General features: G+C 37.5%; 9 protein-coding genes and 14 long non-coding RNA genes across 23 annotated transcripts; 15 read left to right on the top strand and 8 right to left on the bottom strand.

The window, feature by feature from the left end:
* Nucleotides 1–16: 16 nt before the first annotated feature.
* rps2502 (40S ribosomal protein eS25) lies at nt 17–445 on the top strand. The gene is made up of 3 exons (NM_001019914.3): nt 17–28; nt 79–319; nt 373–445. The coding sequence occupies exons 1-3, from the start codon at nt 26–28 to the stop codon at nt 396–398; spliced, it is 270 nt and encodes an 89-aa protein (NP_594485.1). The 5' UTR covers nt 17–25; the 3' UTR covers nt 399–445.
* On the bottom strand, nt 157–721 carry SPOM_SPNCRNA.3882. Its single transcript, NR_193244.1, has one exon. It is a non-coding gene; the product is annotated as a non-coding RNA (long non-coding RNA).
* SPOM_SPAC694.04C (uncharacterized protein) lies at nt 705–2180 on the top strand. The gene is made up of 2 exons (NM_001019913.3): nt 705–815; nt 1159–2180. The coding sequence occupies exons 1-2, from the start codon at nt 761–763 to the stop codon at nt 2076–2078; spliced, it is 975 nt and encodes a 324-aa protein (NP_594484.1). The 5' UTR covers nt 705–760; the 3' UTR covers nt 2079–2180.
* SPOM_SPAC694.03 (nicotinamide-nucleotide adenylyltransferase) lies at nt 1096–3194 on the bottom strand. The gene is made up of 2 exons (NM_001019912.3): nt 3003–3194; nt 1096–2936 (listed from the first exon to the last, which is right to left on the bottom strand). Exons 1-2 carry the CDS (start codon nt 3106–3108, stop codon nt 2293–2295), a joined length of 750 nt encoding a protein of 249 aa, NP_594483.1. The 5' UTR covers nt 3109–3194; the 3' UTR covers nt 1096–2292.
* Nucleotides 2114–3301, top strand: SPOM_SPNCRNA.971. Its single transcript, NR_151364.1, has one exon. It is a non-coding gene; the product is annotated as a non-coding RNA, possible alternative UTR (long non-coding RNA).
* On the bottom strand, nt 3261–8702 carry SPOM_SPAC694.02 (DDL60-like DEAD/DEAH box helicase). The gene has a single exon (NM_001019911.3). The coding sequence runs from the start codon at nt 8686–8688 to the stop codon at nt 3535–3537; it is 5154 nt and encodes a 1717-aa protein (NP_594482.1). The 5' UTR covers nt 8689–8702; the 3' UTR covers nt 3261–3534.
* SPOM_SPNCRNA.3881 lies at nt 3991–4401 on the top strand. The gene has a single exon (NR_193243.1). It is a non-coding gene; the product is annotated as a non-coding RNA (long non-coding RNA).
* Nucleotides 4531–5012, top strand: SPOM_SPNCRNA.3880. Its single transcript, NR_193242.1, has one exon. It is a non-coding gene; the product is annotated as a non-coding RNA (long non-coding RNA).
* Nucleotides 5752–6044, top strand: SPOM_SPNCRNA.3879. The gene has a single exon (NR_193241.1). It is a non-coding gene; the product is annotated as a non-coding RNA (long non-coding RNA).
* SPOM_SPNCRNA.3878 lies at nt 7473–7758 on the top strand. Its single transcript, NR_193240.1, has one exon. It is a non-coding gene; the product is annotated as a non-coding RNA (long non-coding RNA).
* On the top strand, nt 7938–8261 carry SPOM_SPNCRNA.3877. Its single transcript, NR_193239.1, has one exon. It is a non-coding gene; the product is annotated as a non-coding RNA (long non-coding RNA).
* Nucleotides 8703–8794: 92 nt separating the features above from the next.
* On the top strand, nt 8795–10185 carry SPOM_SPNCRNA.970. The gene has a single exon (NR_151363.1). It is a non-coding gene; the product is annotated as a non-coding RNA (long non-coding RNA).
* On the bottom strand, nt 9041–11504 carry SPOM_SPNCRNA.969. The gene has a single exon (NR_151362.1). It is a non-coding gene; the product is annotated as a non-coding RNA (long non-coding RNA).
* On the top strand, nt 10276–11407 carry SPOM_SPAC683.02C (zf-CCHC type zinc finger protein). Its single transcript, NM_001019910.3, has one exon. The coding sequence runs from the start codon at nt 10558–10560 to the stop codon at nt 11212–11214; it is 657 nt and encodes a 218-aa protein (NP_594481.1). The 5' UTR covers nt 10276–10557; the 3' UTR covers nt 11215–11407.
* Nucleotides 11505–11595: 91 nt separating the features above from the next.
* SPOM_SPNCRNA.3876 lies at nt 11596–12126 on the top strand. Its single transcript, NR_193238.1, has one exon. It is a non-coding gene; the product is annotated as a non-coding RNA (long non-coding RNA).
* A 184-nt stretch (nt 12127–12310) lies between these two features.
* Nucleotides 12311–12807, bottom strand: SPOM_SPNCRNA.3875. Its single transcript, NR_193237.1, has one exon. It is a non-coding gene; the product is annotated as a non-coding RNA (long non-coding RNA).
* Nucleotides 12740–13040, top strand: SPOM_SPNCRNA.3874. Its single transcript, NR_193236.1, has one exon. It is a non-coding gene; the product is annotated as a non-coding RNA (long non-coding RNA).
* Nucleotides 12852–13231, bottom strand: SPOM_SPAC683.03 (uncharacterized protein; the record flags this gene model as incomplete). The annotated part of the gene is made up of 1 exon (NM_001019909.2): nt 12852–13231. The coding sequence occupies one exon, from the start codon at nt 13229–13231 to the stop codon at nt 12914–12916; it is 318 nt and encodes a 105-aa protein (NP_594480.1). The 3' UTR covers nt 12852–12913.
* Nucleotides 13232–13659: 428 nt separating this feature from the next.
* Nucleotides 13660–16803, top strand: loz1 (zf-C2H2 type transcription factor). The gene has a single exon (NM_001019908.3). The coding sequence runs from the start codon at nt 14663–14665 to the stop codon at nt 16229–16231; it is 1569 nt and encodes a 522-aa protein (NP_594479.2). The 5' UTR covers nt 13660–14662; the 3' UTR covers nt 16232–16803.
* On the bottom strand, nt 16716–17260 carry SPOM_SPAC25B8.18 (electron carrier protein; the record flags this gene model as incomplete). Its single annotated transcript, NM_001019907.3, has 1 exon — nt 16716–17260. One exon carries the CDS (start codon nt 17258–17260, stop codon nt 16895–16897), a length of 366 nt encoding a protein of 121 aa, NP_594478.1. The 3' UTR covers nt 16716–16894.
* SPOM_SPNCRNA.3873 lies at nt 16836–17293 on the top strand. The gene has a single exon (NR_193235.1). It is a non-coding gene; the product is annotated as a non-coding RNA (long non-coding RNA).
* A 98-nt stretch (nt 17294–17391) lies between these two features.
* On the bottom strand, nt 17392–18612 carry ypf1 (intramembrane aspartyl protease of the perinuclear ER membrane Ypf1). Its single transcript, NM_001019906.3, has one exon. It carries the CDS (start codon nt 18518–18520, stop codon nt 17633–17635), a length of 888 nt encoding a protein of 295 aa, NP_594477.1. The 5' UTR covers nt 18521–18612; the 3' UTR covers nt 17392–17632.
* Nucleotides 17454–18348, top strand: SPOM_SPNCRNA.3872. Its single transcript, NR_193234.1, has one exon. It is a non-coding gene; the product is annotated as a non-coding RNA (long non-coding RNA).
* Nucleotides 18613–18639: the final 27 nt, after the last annotated feature.

Below are 18639 nucleotides of genomic sequence, written 5' to 3'. Positions count from 1 at the left end.
GTCTATGAAACAAACCATCCACAAAATGGTAAGAATTTTAAAATGATTAAAGAGATAAGTTGATTAACAAAGAAATAGGCTCCCAAGAAGAAATGGTCTAAAGGAAAAGTGAAGGACAAGGCTCAACACGCCACTGTCTTTGACAAGAGCATCATCGACCGTATCAACAAGGAGGTTCCTGCCTTCAAGTTCATCTCGGTTTCAGTCCTTGTTGACCGCATGAAGATCAACGGATCTCTTGCTCGTATTGCCATTCGCGACTTGGCTGAACGCGGTGTCATCCAAAAAGTGGACCAACACTCTAAGCAAGCTATCTACAGTAAGTTTAATATTTAAGTTGTATTATTGCATATACACTAACACAATTTTTAGCACGTGTACCTGCTGCTACTGCTTAAGTTATGGTGTTGCCATTAATCAATAAATCCATTTTTTCATTTTGAAACTTTATCAATGTAGCCAATTTGCTTAGTGTTAACATTTGGTAGAGGTAATTTATTAGCAGTTGTAGATGTAGTATTCTCTGAAAAAGTAGTGCAGTAGTTTTGCTTCAGGAATTGCTAAATTAGTCTCAGTTAGAAATATCTGATGCGTCGGGTACTTTGATAGATGGCTAGTTGAAGATTTCTTCGACTAGCTTAGTGAAGTAGCGTAGCCTTCGTTATGCTTTGGCCTATTGAATTTCATGGATTTGAACTACAAACAGAACACGCTTCCTGAACAATAGACTTTGCTTGCTGTTTAAAAAGGTTTTAAAGAAATGAATAATTTAGTTAAAATTGCTACTCATAGTGGTACTTTTCATGCAGATGAGGGTGAGTACTTATTTCTAAATTAGCTGTTGCAAGATGCTTGGATTTAGTTGCTGGGGGGAAAAAAAATACAGAATCAAAAGAGGTTGGATAAGTCTGATTAATTGGGACCTTAAGCGGATTAAAAGTTAGGGGCTTGTGCGGTTTTATATTGATAGCTCTTGTTTATTATTCAGGAGATTAATCATTCAATTACTCATTTTACTATGCAATTTTTTTGATTTTTGTTTGCATAATGCACAATCAATCTGTCCTGGATTTTGTACCTATGACTTTGTCCTTGTTGCTCCCTACAATAGCTTTCTTTCAAATCTTGCTCTATTATACTAATTATTAAAATATTTAGCCTTGGCTGTTTACATGCTTCGCCGTTTAGATAGATTCTCCGGTGCCCAAATTGTGCGCAGCCGTGATCCTCAAGTTTTAGACTCATGCGACATTATTGTAGATGTTGGAGGAAAGTACGATGGTATTAAATATTTTGACCATCATCAACGTGAATTCAATGATACTTTTTCACCCAAATACAGCACTCGTCTTTCTAGTGCCGGTTTGATCTACAAACATTTTGGTCGTGAAGTTATTCACGCTGTCCTTCCACAGTTGAAAATAAACGAGCAGGATCTTGAAACACTTTATGAAAAAGTTTATCAATCATTCGTTGAAGGTCTTGATGCTAATGACAATGGAATTTCTGCTTATCCGGCTGGCCTAAAGCCTAGCTTCAAAGCCGCTATGAGTCTACCTGAGATGGTTTCAAGTTTCCTTCCTGCATGGAATTCGGAAAAGCAAGATGACCAAACTTACCTTGAATGTTTTCAAAAGGCCTCGGATTTAATGGGTACATGGTTTGTTCGATCTGTAGAACATTATGCTTTATCATGGTTACCAGCTAAAACTCTCGCTCGAGAAGCAATTTTGAAGGCTAAAGATTCTCCTATTTTGATCGTAGATCAGTTTTTTCCCTGGAAGGGTCATTTATTTGATATTGAAAAAGAACTTGGCATTGAGAACCAATTTAAATACGCTATCTACTCTGATGGGAAAGCTTGGAGAGTTCAGGCTGTTTCTATTGATCCCACTTCTTTTACTTGTCGCTTACCACTACCAGAACCATGGAGAGGAATTCGTGATGAAAAGCTTTCTGAGTTAACTGGCATTCCAGGTTGCATCTTTGTTCATGCTTCCGGTTTCATTGGTGGTAATCAAACTTTTGAGGGTGCTCTGGAAATGGCTAGGAAAGCTTTAGATTTTCCACAAAATTAAAAAGCATGAACATCAGTATATGTTATGTTTGATAGCAGCTGATTGTTTTAAATCTAGTATATATTTTATCATTAGTCTGTACAAATCAATATACATAATGCAATGGGGCCATGTGCGTTGTCAATATCTTATTCGCCTAGTCAATTGGAAACTTTTGAATGGGTTTTGTAGCATTCATAATATATAAGGAGCATATCAACTTTAGTCTCTCCAGTTAGCGATGGCGGTACGGTTGGATTACCTTGATGACATTTAAAATCTCTTGAGGTATGATTTTACGTTGGGTTTCTTCGTCTCCAGAGATGATCGCTTGTCGTGCTCTCGTACTGCTGACACCAAAACCGACATTCCCTTTTAATTTAGTAAGTTTAATTTTTTCCGACCATTGACTTGGAATGTTTGGCAAAAGAGATTTCTTGATTTTCTCAAGATATTGCGCTTGGTCATCCGTGGTAGTACCATCTACTTCTCTTGAAAAGCAAAGAATTTGAGAACAGGAAAAAAAAGGTTGTAATACTTGTTGCATTGCCTTTTCTTTATAGTACTTGCAATCTAATATCCTTATTAAGGTGTCAAAACCTACTAAGTATACTTGTTCTCGAGGCCCCAATTTATTTGATATACTACGACACTTGTCGACGAATAATGCGTGCTTGCAAATAGCGACGGAAACAGTGCAATTATGGATTAGTGTTTTTAATTTTTCCATCATCAAAATTCGCTCATTGAAAGCCGCAGGTGCAACAGGCTTGTCAGCATTTGTAATACTTAACAATAACAAAAGTTGACTACCTTTAGGAATTGATAAGCACATGCCCAGATGGGCAAAATGGGGAGGATTGAAAGAGCTGTCAAGCACTAAATAAGATAACAACTTTGTTAGCTTTGAATATCGGGATCCGCACTCAATTCATCCTAACTTACCATATATCGGTTTATCACTAACTTCAAGTCTTTCGAGCAGTAAAATATCTTCCGTTGATGATCGAAAACTGTCTAACAAATTGGCATATTTTTTAGCTTGATCCATATTTCTACCTATAGTAATAAGCAGAAGTTTCTGGGTTTATACCCGAAAAGTTGGCTCGCCAATGTTACTGATCGTATGTATATGCTACAGTACCAGGATTGCTTGATTGACCTTTTAATCCAATAATAACACTTATTATGTTTAATATATTTCTAAATACATAAGGAAATTAAATTCACAACAAATTTATTTGACACTTAAAATAAAAATTAAATAAAACCTTTTTTAACATTCATCACACTAAAAAAATACCATTTATTTTTTTTTCTTAAATATGTTTTTTATTGAACATCCAAGATCTCAAGAAGACGTGCTATAACTCCAAAAAAACATTCTATGACGCTCAATCAATTCTCTAATTTTCAAAGAAAAAACAGAATAAAGCCATACAACATCAACTAAAAAGTAAAAGCAACAGCGCAAAATTTATGCCCACATCTTTCTGAATTTAGCGTCAAATTGATTACGTACTTCCAAAAACATGCAGTATACCTTGAAAAGATTCATGTCCATTTTCTCCTCCAATTCAGGAGAGGCCAAGGTAGTTGAATAATTACCATTCATGTTTTGCATCCAGTCAGCTCCGGTGGCCTCGCTTTCAGTGGTGGCTTGAACAGCGTTGGAGCCTTCAAGTGCACTCATAGCATTTTCAATATCTTCATCAGTTACGAGATTTAATAGATTGCCAAGGCAACTGCAGATGGTAGCAAGGACCAAACTGAAATCATTAAGTACAAACCAAATTTCAGACTGCTTCAAATTATTTTGTTCAATCAGCATATCGACACTTCCATGAGTAAAGAAATCGAGTAAATAAGCATTATAAGGGGCCTTGTTGGCTTCAAATATTGGAAGTCTAGAAGTCTTCAAGAAAATGCCATCTGGAACTTTGTCCAAGAAGCTTGAGGTAGTACCGACCATGCTCTCGTTATATCCTGCTAACCCACAAAATTCGGACATTACGCCTACGGATAATGAAGAGGGTAATTTGGCTGAACCCTCAATGGTGGTATTCGATAATGGAAGCTTATTTGCTGCCACACCAATATTACCATGCTTTTGATAGTACCAAGCGTAAGTCTTGTAAAGGTCAAGTACTCGCTGATCATGGGCATCTAAAACATCGGCAATTTCCGTTGGAAGAGGAGGTAAAACAACTGTAGACTGTGCAAGATCCGTGCTTCCTTCCAATGTCATAACGTATTGCTCGTTCATGCGAATACGACCAAAAAGATGACACAAGATTACGACGGTGTCACGCATGGCTTCGAATTTCTCAGTAGCAAACTTCTCAGCAATTTTATGGAATACACCAGCTTTCAAAAGATTCATGAATGCATAATTGCTTGGTTCAGTGTAATATAAATGCATGGTTAGTGAAGCAAGATTTATAGGGTTACCATAAACATCTAACAGTCCTTCACGACGAAGGTACTCAATGACAAAGCGAAGATGATGGTTAACTTGATTGCTCAAAATGGATCCATTAGCCATAAATTTTGGCTCGTCCATGAGCGCATGAATGGTATCACGGGCAAAAGGGCCTGCTTGAGACCCAGAAATAAGCTGAGATAGCTGCAAAACCAAAGAAGTAGTAAGAGGAAATTGACCCTGGATATCCCATAGCTTTGTAGTCAAAAGACGATAGATTTTGTGCAAAGGTACGCCCAAGAAACCGACATGACCTAGAAGATCAAAACCACGACGACCAGCACGACCAGCGGCTTGATGGAAATTCAAGGCGTTAAGCTGTAAACTATCTCCCAAAAATACCACAGTTCGGCATGGCATGTTGATACCAAGAGAGAGTGTACGAGTAGCAATTACAACTGTAAGCTGACCACATCTAAACAAAACTTCGACGATTTGACGGTAACGTCTGTTAAGACCAGAATGATGAATACCAATACCACGGTATAAAGCATCAACATACCATTCAGGAACAGCTTGACGTCTACGCAAGGCTTCTAAATCTCGATAAAGTTCTTCTTTACCATAGGTTGACTTCGCACCAGCAAAAGAAAACTCGGGAGAAGGCTCCTCAGGGTCGAAAAACTCAATCCAACTGATATCACCGGCTTCTTTTAACGCTTGTTCTTTTTGTTTCTCAGTAGCACTCTTCTCAAATTTTTCCATCTGTTTGGCTCTTTGGTTAGCAGTGGATTGCCATTTTTTATATTCACGCATTTTCTCTTTCCACTCCTCGGAATTTTCACGCCACTCTCTCTCCTTCTCAACCAATGTCTTAAAAACGATTTCAGCAAGGTATTCACATTCCTGACGATCATAGTTAAAACAGATAGCAGGAAGTAGCTCCTTACTATGAAGATCCTTTAACATTGGCAAAAGGTTTTGGGATATGGCATCTAAAGAATAGGCAGAGTTATGCAGTTCTAATTGACTATTAACAACCTTTTGTGGCTCACTACAAAAGTGCTTAATAAGAGCTTGGAATGGTGAGTTAGGGGCAAAGGCATTAGGCAAAGACGCCCAAGTGTCAATTGTAGCCTTAATCTTCTTCTCGTAACCGACGGCATCAACCTTCTTAATAAAGGGGATGTCCTCAAAGTACCTGTCAGGATCAAGCTTTCTACTAATTTTGAAATCACCCTTGGAAACTAACTTCATTGCATAGTACAGCTGTAAGCAATCGCGTGGTTCGAATGCAAGATTCGTTGTAGATCCATCAGAGAAAGACATGGCGGCAGCAGGATGAATAAATGCAATTTGTCCGAGGTCGCCTTCTTCTTGCAAACCATTAAATTCCTTGGCACCTCCATATACAAACTTACGAAGATCAGAATAACGATGCTCATGAACAATCAAATGAATTGGATAAGAGTGAGCCCTTTGCAAAGCAGAAAGCCATACTTGAAATTCCTGTGGGTTACCGACCGTAGCTGATAGGGCAACAATGGGACAAGGAGCTAATAACAATAGCTGTTCTTCAACTAGTCCATCTTCCATTTGACCAATACAGTGAATTTCATCAAAAATGATGCGCCTAATCTTAGGGCACCATGCATTGGCCAAAGCTGGTTGCAACAACATGCTTTGAAGCACGTGGGGAACAGTAATAAGAACTTGACAATTTGTGGGGTTATTAATACGGTAGTCACGAGTATAAACAGACCAAACAGTTTGACCAGCATGAGGATAATGCTTGTTGAAACGAGCATAAACTTCCGCAGAAAGTTGATTGACTAATGCTTTAGTAGGTGCAACATAAATAACGACTCCATCATCATTGTCACGTAAAACTTTTTCCATCGCATAAAACGAAATAAAGGTTTTACCAGAAGATGTTGGAGCTACAACAAATACAGACTCATCGCGATCCAGTATGTCAAGAGTTTCACGTTGCCATTCATCCGGATCGAATGCAACACGGCTATCAGGAGCACTACCCATCGACCTCTCCATGTATTCACCAAAATGGAGAAGTTGGAACGTAGGAGAAGTATAGGGAACCTCAAGGTCAAATTCTTCATCCTCCAAATCAGGTAACACAAATGGAAACGAAAGAGGCTTCGACTCTAATTTTTTCATTTTTCTAATTACGTTTTCAAATCCTAACGCAGTAAGTGTTTCGTCCAGAGCTGCTTTCACTTGCTTCGTAATAGGATTTGGATAAACGATACTTATTTCGCGGAAAATTTCGACAGCAATCTTAATGTTCTTCTCTTTTCCTTCATCGGTTACACAGCACGCGGTCCATAAAGAAAGTAATACACGAATGCGATATAGACGCATTTCGTTCTCGATATACGGGTCATACGTTCTTGTATTCAAAAGCTGAGCAAGACGGCCAGCACGAAGGTTTAAATCTTTAATACGACCCAAATCATTTTTAGTTTCATTCCAAATAACCTCGTTTTTATTCTCTTCTTTCTCAACTTTTCGTGCTGCAATTTCAGCGCGAATTTGCTCGGCTTTGGATAATTTAGGAGCTTTACTCTTTTTTCCAGGCTTTTCCTTCTCAGCCTTACCGTTTTTCGTGTTTTTCCCTTTAGGTGAATTTTTGACACTAGTTTCTTCTTTGACTGCCTGCTTTGACTCCTTTGTAGAGTTGGGGCCTTGCGTAAAAATGGTTTGACGTTTCAGTTGACCACCTTTAGCACCAGTCAAAGAGCTTGCATATTTTTGAATATGACTAATAAAGAACTGATCTTGTCTACGTACTTTATTCGCCTGTTTGCGGTCTTTAGTATTATCACCGGTTTTGCGAGTGGCACTCAAATCATCGAAGCGCTTGGATGTCATGGTTTTGTCATTGATTCGAAGTTTTGAGAAGTCCAAAACAGTTTCAATGCCAGGTTCCTCCCTTTGTTCAAGATTCCACTCCTCTGTATCATAATAAGGGGAGATAACGGGATCATTGTAGGCAGTCAAAGATATATCAATTTCGCTTACAGGAGTTTCAATGGGTACACACAGATCCTTGGAAATTGAAGAAAGGCTAGGAAAATCAAACAAGTCACCTGCATCGGGAGCAATATCTAAAATAAGCTTCCATAAAGAAAGAGCGGATTCTCGACAAATATCAGGAATACAAAATTCGCCCAACGCAGCATCAACAACAAGTCGGATAAAGAGGCGACCGTCGAAAATATCATGGAATCCATCTACTTTGGAATCCAACAGCTGAAGGATTGTATTTGTAGCATTCAGATAGCTAATAATAAATTTCTGAATTGCAGGATCCTCATAAAGAGGGAAGGCAGGTTGGAAGCGATCGTTCAAGCTTAATTCTTCAAGCATGCAGGTTAAGATGATGAGAATTTTGCAGAGATCGACATTAAGATCTGATTTTTCATTCAACAGCAACCACGCTGCAGAAAGGGTTTGGATGCGTGACGCGTTTGAAGGACAAGCATCGACAGCAATATCGGGTAGTTCAATAGACTGACGAGGCTTGCCAAACTTCTTTAAATAATCAGAGATGAGATTAGAAGCGTTTTCAACAGATTCACTGGATCGTGTAAAGAATGAAGGCAATATACAGACTAAGATTTTATTGTCTACAAATTGGTAAGAGCCCAAAAGAGCGACAGGTACACCATCAGAAAGAGCAAAGAAAATGAATGATTTAAATACCATCACTTGCTCATCTGATATAACTAAACCCCCTTCCTTTGTATTTTGGTTGCTATCAAGAACCATAAATCCATATGGACGATGCTTTGCAATAAATATGCTCCATTGAGAATCTCCTAAAGATTTGAAAACATATACAGGGACATGCTTGCGAAGATGGCGGATAGCCACTCTACGAAAGAGGAGTAACGACGCATGCAAAATCCCATCGTATTGGGAGTATAAAGCTTCCCAATTTTTAAAGAATACTATACAAAAATTTAGTCTAGCACTCTTAAATCGCGCTAATTCCTTCTCCAAAAGGTAAATAGCATATAAAATTTGAACACCATTCTTGGCTAAAAATTGAGAATCTTTTGCCAAAATATGGAAAATCAAGGAATCTCCATCGATAAGAAAAAGTTCCTCTCCAGCAAAATCACCGATTAAGTCTACTAGACGATAGTTCTGAACCGTCGTTAATTTGGCTATCTCCTCGCTCATAATTTGGCGGTGATGGAAGAAGTTTACTGCACAGAGACCTGCTTTCTACTAAGGAATTGGTATTATGAGGTCCTTTAAATTTATAACACCGTACTGTTAACACAACTTTTACGCAACAGATAATTTCTTTACGATGTAAAATTACTCTAATTGTTAAATAAACGATTTTCAAGTATAAATGAACGGTAAATCATCTTGATGCGTGTTCTCATTGTTAAAGGTTATTTAGATAAAAAACATTCAAAGTATATAATTAATAAAGAGTCGTTATGAGCTACTACAATCAAACTTCCTGCTTGCTGTGGAGGTCTACGTAGCATGGAAATTTTTCATTTCACATTAATATGTCACCTACGGAGTCATAACTGATTGATTAATAAAAAGATTTCTCTTTTAGTCAAAATTTTATCCATTGAAAGTGACTGTACAAATCGAAGTAAAGAAATATCTCTTCAATCGGGTTTTTGATTTTTTAAGACAGAATCCTACTTTTAACAGTAGGCGTTAAAACATATGCATGTGAAGATATAACAGAAATTGTAATTGGACTATCCTAATCCACGTTACTGTCTAGGTGAGTTTAAAGTATACACTATGCGTGAAAGCATTTTTATTTAGTTTACAATATCAAATCATCCGCATCTGTTTCTCTACGGTTGATATCTCTTTTCTCCTTTCTTTTCAGAAGATGCAACATGTGAATCCTTCAAAATTGGAGAAATGCAAAGGATAATTCCGGATGTTATAAATTTCAATTGGAACGGGTGCATCCTTTAGCTCAATTTGTGCAATGCGGCAACCAACTATAAACCAATATTAGATATCGCTTCTAAATCAAAGATTCTAGAATGAAACGAATAAGTAGATGATGATCTACTTACGATAGTTTGCATTTGGTCCAAATGACTCAAAAGACTATCACATATTTGCCAACTTTAGCCAAAACAGATTTCCTAGTCCTATAGTGTGTTTGTCTTCTATTTGACTCTTCACCCAAACGCAATTTGTTGGAATATATGGTGCGCTGTAATTGGCATCATATATACTGTCGCTACATAGATCCAAAAATTCAATAAAAATCCTAAGTCATCGGCGAAATAAGTTGCTTGATTGAAATGTACACAAACCAAAATGTATCAACAGTTAACAACTTGTTTGCTAATGCATACTAGTAGTGTAGTAGCAATTTAATAGGCTTGGGGTTTTCATTTTCGGATGCACAGCATAAAGGACGTGATCGCGACGATAATTTGATTTCAATTATTTCACTAAAAAAAGAAGGAAATGGTGGTCATTGGTACACCCGTATTATCTGAATGATCAAAGGTTTCTAAAAGGCTCAAACACAAGTCCAAAGAACTCCATGCTGCTTGTCCCTGCATGTCTTGTCCGCCATTGACATATTAGTCAAAAGCAGAAACATGTAGCAACAATGTATTTTATTATACACATGAAAATGCATCACTTAACATCGTAATTATAAAAATTTCGCTTGCTCGCTTAACAATCACACCTTAAACCTAATGGCTTAAGTGTAGAAATTTAGGAAATTTTTTTATAACTGAAAGACACAACAAACCTTCTACCATAAACCAAATAGAGAGGACTGTTCGACTTTTTAAAGAAGTGAATATTTCATTTTAGTACATGCGTACCAGTATAATTTATATTTGGTGAAAGTGTTCGTCTTCAGGTACAGAAAGGCTAGAGATTTAGGAAAACTTTTCAATTAGAATTGTCTGTGGATTGTATAATTCTAAAAGTCTATTTCCTTGTTGGATTCATTTTTTAAACAATTTTAATTATAGAAAATACTCTTTTCTGGCATTTCTTTGGTGTAATCGTTCATTGGCATAAGAATTAAAAAAAATGGCACGAATAACAAACATGGGTAAAAGGAAACGATTCCTCGAAGCTACGCCATACGAGTCAAAAGTTTTGGAACAACCCAAGAATTCCTCCAATACAAATGAAGAATCATCTTCTCAAGATAATATGAAAGCATCTTTTGGTTCGTCGAAAAGATATGATGAGCGTCAGAAAAAGAAGCGCTCTGAGTATCGAAGACTTCGAAGAATCAACCAAAGAAATAGAGACAAATTTTGCTTTGCCTGCCGGCAACAGGGACACATTGTACAAGACTGCCCAGAGGCTAAGGATAATGTTTCAATATGTTTTCGTTGTGGTAGCAAAGAGCATTCTCTAAATGCCTGCTCTAAAAAAGGACCATTGAAGTTTGCTAAATGCTTCATTTGCCATGAAAATGGTCACTTGTCGGGACAATGTGAACAGAACCCCAAAGGGTTGTACCCCAAAGGTGGTTGTTGTAAATTTTGTTCCTCTGTACATCATTTAGCAAAGGATTGTGATCAAGTGAACAAGGATGATGTTTCCTTTGGCCATGTTGTTGGTGTCGCTGGTACCACTGGAGCTGATGAAGACGTATATCATGAATACGCCAAAACGGTTGCAGCGCCTACTAAGAAAAGACCAGTGAAACCTGTGAAAAAGTTGGTTACGTTTTAAAAGGGTTTTGGAAAGGTAAACGGGGAAAGGAATTGGACTAGACCAGAAGGCAAGCCATGGTATAGTAACTGTAACAGATAATCAGCTTTTGGTACGTTTTCGATTACATATGCGAATTTTGAAGTTGATGTGTATGAAAAATAATTAATATTTTATAATAAATTGAAAAAATTAAAGAAATAATAGAAAAGAGAAGAGTAAAAAGCAAAATATTTTTGCTGTCTTGTTGTGTTGGGACAATATAGCTAGCTGACACTTTTAATGTAATCCTACAAATCCGAATACCAAAAACAATATATTCTTAGCAAAAATTCAAAGCGTTAATTTTTTAATTGCTTATATTAAAATGAATTAACAAACAATACATGTAATCAATTAGATATTAGATATCTGACCATTAAATTTCTATTTGTAATTTGGTTTCGACAACTCGACTCATTTCATACAAATTATTACCTTAATGTATATGTGCGATACTCTCTCTCTACGTAGGGAATCATGGAAACCCCTACTCAACTCGTAATACTGGCAGGCTGCGATTGCCAGCTGAGAAAACAAATGCCGAAATATAGATCATGGATTTCATTGCACGTGATATGCGGTATCACTTGACAGAAGACAATGCAAATCCCGTTTCAAGGGTCCATTCATGGATGTAAAAATACATTTACTGACTAATGATCGCCCCCTCTCTATACTGTAATCCTTATCCACCCAAAGTGACACACCGTTATGTGACTGACAGTTGCAAGAAGGATTATCCAGCAGTGGACTTTTACAGCGACTTTTTGGTTCTTTGTGTATATGGTATATGCCTGCAATATGCCTAACTATACATGAATTGCGAATTAATCGAACTTAAATGTGAATTAATCGGAATTGTGAATTTACAAGAGTGCATAAAGTTTTTATATGAATTTCGTAAAATTAAAAATAATAATAATAATAGTAAAATAAAAATAAAATAAATAAAATAAAATAAAATAAAGAATGGACCTTGAGCTGGAAAATAGGTATTAATTATAATGAAAGGATTTAACATGGATTAACAAACTGGTACTGAGATTGGTAAACAATGCGTTAATATAGGAGCTAACCCAAGAAGTATGCAATGTTAACGAAAAGACGGAAGTAAGTACTTGATATGCGTTTGACTCATATGTAAATCGTAAAAAAAATTTTTTTATTTTGAATAAGCCTTTTCATCGATTTCAAGTCAAGTTTTCAATCCACTTTCTTGCCTCGCTGATCGATCGTTCAGTAGCATTTGTTATACGGGTGATACTGTACGATAGCTTCAAGTACGTTGCTTATTCCTGTACTATGTTGCAATTCCTTACGATCCTTTAAATTGAATTGTGAGCCCAATGTTGGCCATACGATGGGATATCCATTGGTAATCCGCCTATTGTACGCCAAGTGTTAGGCAATCTAGCGCAACTCTCGCTAAAGAATAGTCATTAGTGAATTGAGGACATTGTTTTATCTGCTTACGTTAGCGAGAGATGAGTTTTTCTGGCGATGTGTGATCAATACACTGCCGCCCCATCGTCGTTGGATCGCATGTCCATTTGCTATTGTGATGGATTCTTACACAGCGATATACTCCCATGCAGAAAAATGAAGCATGGCACTTGAAAACACCGGGCTCGGAATCGCTGTTGGGCCGATCGGCCATTTCTAAATTGTGAATAATCGTTCAACAATTTGTTTGTAAATAGATGGAATTCACTGAACGGGGAAGATGTCTCTTGTAATGTGTATACAGGCGCACTTCTGTCCGCCCATTTCGTAGACAACGCAATGACTTAAAATATTGTACAATAGTATACAATGAAAATAACCTCATAGAACAGTATACAAACTTAGTAATTGATCCCAATAATAATCTCTTTACTCCAGTCTGTCCTACTACACTCGATATTTCACAGCCCAGTAATCCCCAGCATTTGCCACTACCGTCGCTATAGCGGTTTAACGGCAATATATCCTTATAACGGTTAATGCATTTTTCCATCGAGATATCTGATATAGTAATCCTGTTACTTCAACGCAGATCATTCGTCGATCATATGGGAATGGGTAAATGGGTCAAAGGGGTCCCAAAATACAAATTCCGATCGTTTGACGTATTCCACCACATCGAATCCAGAAAGTAAAGAACATCAAGGTCTTGCTGGTTTTTTCGTAGACTTCTTTACATTACAGACTATATTGTTTCTGTCGATTTGCTCCTTCCATTGAGTCTATATTAGTTCCCCTAAAAAAATTTTAGCTAAAGCGGGGTCGGCCGGCAAAGCTGTAATTCGTTATCTGGAGAAAATTGTTACTCGCCCCGTATTGAGATTACCAACAAAGTTTTAGGTAACATTACGCCGATCACCGTTAAAAAAGCTTTGCCATCTCTCACGTTTATATAAAGATATTTACCGGATTTCCCCGTTTACCACTCCTACTGTATAACAACAACACCACTAGGTAAATTGCAAATCAAGGAATCCACCAAGTTTCCAGTGGTATTTTCCCAATTATTTGTAATATTTTCTTATATTTTCGTGTTATCCTTTCTCTGGCAGCATCATTTGACCAACAACTGAATTGTAGCTTGGTTCTCTTGGTTTATCCTGTTTGCCCTTTCGAGTCCACTCGTTTGGCATACGGATATCTTAATTTTCTTTGTTTCCTGCCTTTTTCACGTTCTGGTATTTTGGAAGGTAGCGGTTTATTGGATTTATCTTCGAGGAAAGAGAGTGCTGTAAAAATTGTCGGCTTGTGGAGAGCAAACAAATTACTTTTCGTTCCCTTTGTTGCTGCATCTCATTTTAATTTTTCTGTATTCTCCTAGTTTTTTTATTTGTGTTTCTTGGTTCGTTGGAATTTGGTCACGTGGAAACGATTGACCATATTTTTTTTGTCCTAGAGCGCCTTTGAGTTGGTTTTTCTAGTTTTTTCACTCTTTCCTTCCTCTTCGTAAAGGTTGTAGGAAGTTTTTGTTTTTTCTTTGCTTTGTTTGTTTGTTCCGCTCACTCATTTCCGCTATTTATTATAAAAAAAACCCCCAAAAAAAAATTTACTGTAGGGTTAATCAGTCGATCAATTGCTTTTTTATTCTTACATTGATCATCCTTGGATCCCGTTATTCTTTTGTCTCTTGCATTGCCTCTTTTAATTGTTCTTGCTTTGGCTAAACTGAGATATTCTTTTACTTCGTAGGATAGCAATTCTGTGTCAATCAAATATCGGACACTTTCACCCCTCAAATATAGAGGACTTTCTCGTAATATCGTGTTCAATCTCACGACAGAAATTAAATATATTTAACCGAGTCTCATTATAACTCACTTTCTATCCAGTGACGCTTCTTTGCTACTCCGAATAGAACGATCTGACTTACTTTGGTTCAGTTCAATTTTTTCATTTCTTTAGGCTTTTGCTGTTTTTAAAAGTGATGAGCTCAGATAACACTCCTTCAATCAATAGACGTAATAACGAGAACCCTCCTCAATCTTCTCTTCCCACTACTTCTGGAATAGTATATAACATGTTTCCTGCTTGTCCATACCCACATGTGCAGAATCCTGCTTTTCATGGCTCGGTAGATGTTCCACAAGTAGCTCAAAAAGCTTTCGATCCTCAAGCTGCTACTGTTTCGGAATCTGCAAATGTATCTCGTCCAACACCGGCACCAGTTCCTCCTGCAGGTAATACTAACACCCCGACTACTTCAAATTCTAATCAAAATTTGGAGAACAATGTCACATCAGCCGCAAGCATGCCTGCTATCCTGAATGCTGCCGGTCAGTTAGAGTTTTCTCCTTCTACAAACAACGCACTTTGTTGTTGTACTACTGTTCACGGCCATCCTCATATGCCTCCAAACCTCTTGGCAGCATCAAGCGCTCGACTTAGACTTCCTCCCATTTCTACTATTTTAGGTGGGACATTCGCCGACCCGACTTTCTTGGCAGCAGCAGCAGCTGCTGCCGTCCCGCATTATGCTCACGCGACTACAGGCTCGGCGACTGATGCTTCTAACACTAGTAATGGAAACTCTAATCCGGCTGCTGTTCCTGCTGGATTTTTGTCTGGTTACTCCCCTCTTTCCTATGCATATTTTGTTGCAAAGGCTAACGAACTGGCGCTTGCTAATCAAAGGCAATCTTCTGAAGCTGCAGAGCAGCCTAGTTCCAAGAACAATACCTCAGGCGCAAATCCTCCGTCTTCTAATAATCAAGAAGTTACATCTGCTCCTATTCCTGCCGCTCCCATAGTACTTCCTTTTCAACAGCCATTTTATCCAATTGTATGTCCTGGATGTGCTCAGGGTGCACTGCCCCAGCACATCCCTGTTCCGCATAATACAGAATTTGCACAGTATCAACCCAGCTCCCGAGATCTTCAAAATCATCCCACAGTCGATGAATCACGTCTTTCATCGGTTGCTCCTCCTGCAAGTAATACTTTAAATCATGCAAATGGTAATCAAGCCGAAAACGCTTCCGAAAGCTCAACCTCGCAATCAAATGATTCTCAAGGCCCGGCAAACACCTCTTATCCAGTCTCGGTTCCGCTTCCTAATGACGCTGAAAACAATCACACTTTATCCAGAAATCCATATATTCCTTCTTTAAATTTCAAGGATAACATGAGCGCGGAACTTAGTGTTGTTGCTACTTTGGCTAGCAACAGCGCGCAGGCTCATCCAATGGGTCAGCAATCTGATTCAAATTATTCTGATCATCACAACAACGATAAGAGAGCTCATGTATCGCGGCGACATTCAACTTCACGCAAAATTGCACAATCCCATACCGGTTCTTCGTCTACCTCTTCCGCTGCCAACGTTCGATATAGATGTACGGAATGTTTACAAGGATTTTCTAGGCCTTCTAGTCTAAAAATTCATACATATTCCCATACAGGAGAAAGGCCGTTTGTCTGCGATTACGCTGGATGTGGAAAGGCGTTCAATGTACGCAGTAATATGCGGCGACATCAACGCATTCATGGTTTGTAGCCAATTTTAACCTGTCTGATAGCAATTATTAGCCGTTACTTGAAAGCCATTTATTGCGACTACTACAACTTCTGACGATATTAATTTCATGATATATAAAAATTTATTGAATAAAACCACATAGCAGTTGGCTGCCCGCACCCTTAAAGAATATATAGCATTACCTTCCGTTCCTTTTCTTTTACGTTTTGTTATCGCGCGTTTACTAGAGTTTAGTTTAAAATAATTTTTTTGATTACAGTTTGCGTGTCACGTTTCTCATTTCCGTTTAACCTACCTAGCTTTAACATATGCTTAAAGTCTCATTTTATTATGATTCGAAGAATCTATTTTGAGCTTTCTACTTCCGAAATGTTCTTTCATTGTTAGCTAATTTATTACCCTTAAAAAGTTTTCTATCGTACAAATATGTGTTTACTAGCGAACTCAAGATATCAATCAATTAAGTCCATTCGAAAGATCTGGCAACGAACGACATATTAAGTGGATAAAAAGGAATTTCTGATGAATCCTATTACAGTAACTATTGAATATGCAGATATAATAATAACAAAATTTTTTATTATTCGTAACTTGAAATGCATCGCATTTCAACATCAGTTGAAAGGATGCTCATAAACTAAAATGATACGTAAAAATCGGTCGTTGGAATAAGAGATATTTTTATAAAAGTTTAGAAAAGTCGCGAGTTTGGAGAAGGATGGAATATGGACTAACTTTTCCCTTATCCCAATCCACAAGGCAAGGTCGTCGAAACAATTGATTATCATGCTGGTACTTTGTCAAAGCATCTTCAATAGACGTAGCACCTGCGACAAGTAAATCACTTTTATCTTTACCAATGTTAGAGAGCATGATATTCAATTGGTCAAGGGTTGGGGTAGCTGTTTCGACCTGTAATTTAAAATGAAGCATTTGATTATCCGTTTTTTCACCTGCAATCATATACTCTGTTAATTTTTGCTCAACTAGCGTCTGTCGCTTTTTGGTAAACAGTGTCAATATTCTTTTCGTGGTCAGACCAAACATTTTAGGAGAAACACAGCTGAAATTCACTAATAATCAAAATTATTTATTATTTCAAATTTTAGACACCAGAGTCAAATAATTGCCGAAGGAACAAAGTGGTATAAATGCACTATGCTCAACTCTTTAGTAGTGATTTGGAGTAATTTAAATTTTGTAATCAAATACTTTTTATTCTAAAATAAACTTTCAAAATAAAGGTTTTTGCAAATTTCTTGTAAAAAATTGAATTGAGGTAAGTGGAATATCATGGTATATGTATAACGTATATACATGGCAAACTATGGAAATACGGTATGGCGAATAACGGATGAGCGTGAAGTAAGGAATGGGTTTTAACAAACGAATGTTGAAATTCTAAATCAAGGACCAATTTTAAGTACTTTTACATTTATCTTGTTCGTCAGTTTCATCTTCTGTTTCACTACGAAAGGAGAAGAGTGTTTTCAATTCGTCACGATACCAAGCAGTTAGTAATGGAGCGACAATACAGGCAGGACTGAGATAAAGCAAAGCTGGCTGTGCTGCTTTAAAGTAATATAATGCAAAATTTGTAACTCCAAGGCCAAGCCCATAAGCTATAAAGGTATTCCGAAAATATGTCGAGTGCTTCTTAGGCTGGGAGGTAGAATTAATATAGTAGTGAAGATCGAATCGATACATTAACGCAAGCATCAATCCAGGCATGACAATGTCACCCAAACCAAGCATCGAAAGCCTTGTAGGGTTTTTGAATTGAGGAAGTACATACTTAGCTGGAATGTCAATTCCAGTAGCTACCGTCACCATGACTTCGGTACCAAATACAAAATAGATATCGTAGAAGAAAAGGGCACCAAGGAGAAGCGCACCAGTATTATACGAATCAATTCTCATAATACTAATGGAATTAGCAGCTAATGCCCATGCCAAAATATTGGATGCCATCCAATGTTTAGTTTTAAAGTAGAATAATGCAATGGCAATTGAACTCATGGTTGCGGTAATTTTTCCAAATGTCGTTTTTGGATTAAAGCTACGTACAAAACATATTATGGATGCTAAGCTTGCGTAGCCCTGTAGTATCAGCTGAATATATTCTTTACTCAGATATCGAAGTGCCAAATACATCAGAACAAGCGTAACTCCTCCAAAAATAGGAAACAGCACAGCTAAGCGCTTATTAATAAGTTGTTTTTCTTCAGGTTCTTCTTCTTGGGCAGACCATTTCGCCCCTATATAAACTGTAAATAAAGCTGACGAAGCAAGTATTACTCCCTCCATCTTTTGTAAAATGATGAACCAAAGGAAATCCAAAAACTTATCCCCTTCAAACCTCAAATACTCGTGAAAATATTTCCTCACGCGTTTGCAATAGTATAAACAGTTGTCTAGGAGGATAC

This window comes from Schizosaccharomyces pombe (genome assembly GCF_000002945.2).
Source record: "Schizosaccharomyces pombe strain 972h- genome assembly, chromosome: I".
NCBI classification, from domain to species: Eukaryota; Fungi; Ascomycota; class Schizosaccharomycetes; order Schizosaccharomycetales; family Schizosaccharomycetaceae; genus Schizosaccharomyces; species Schizosaccharomyces pombe.
This window is presented reverse-complemented; position numbering and strand designations above follow the sequence as displayed.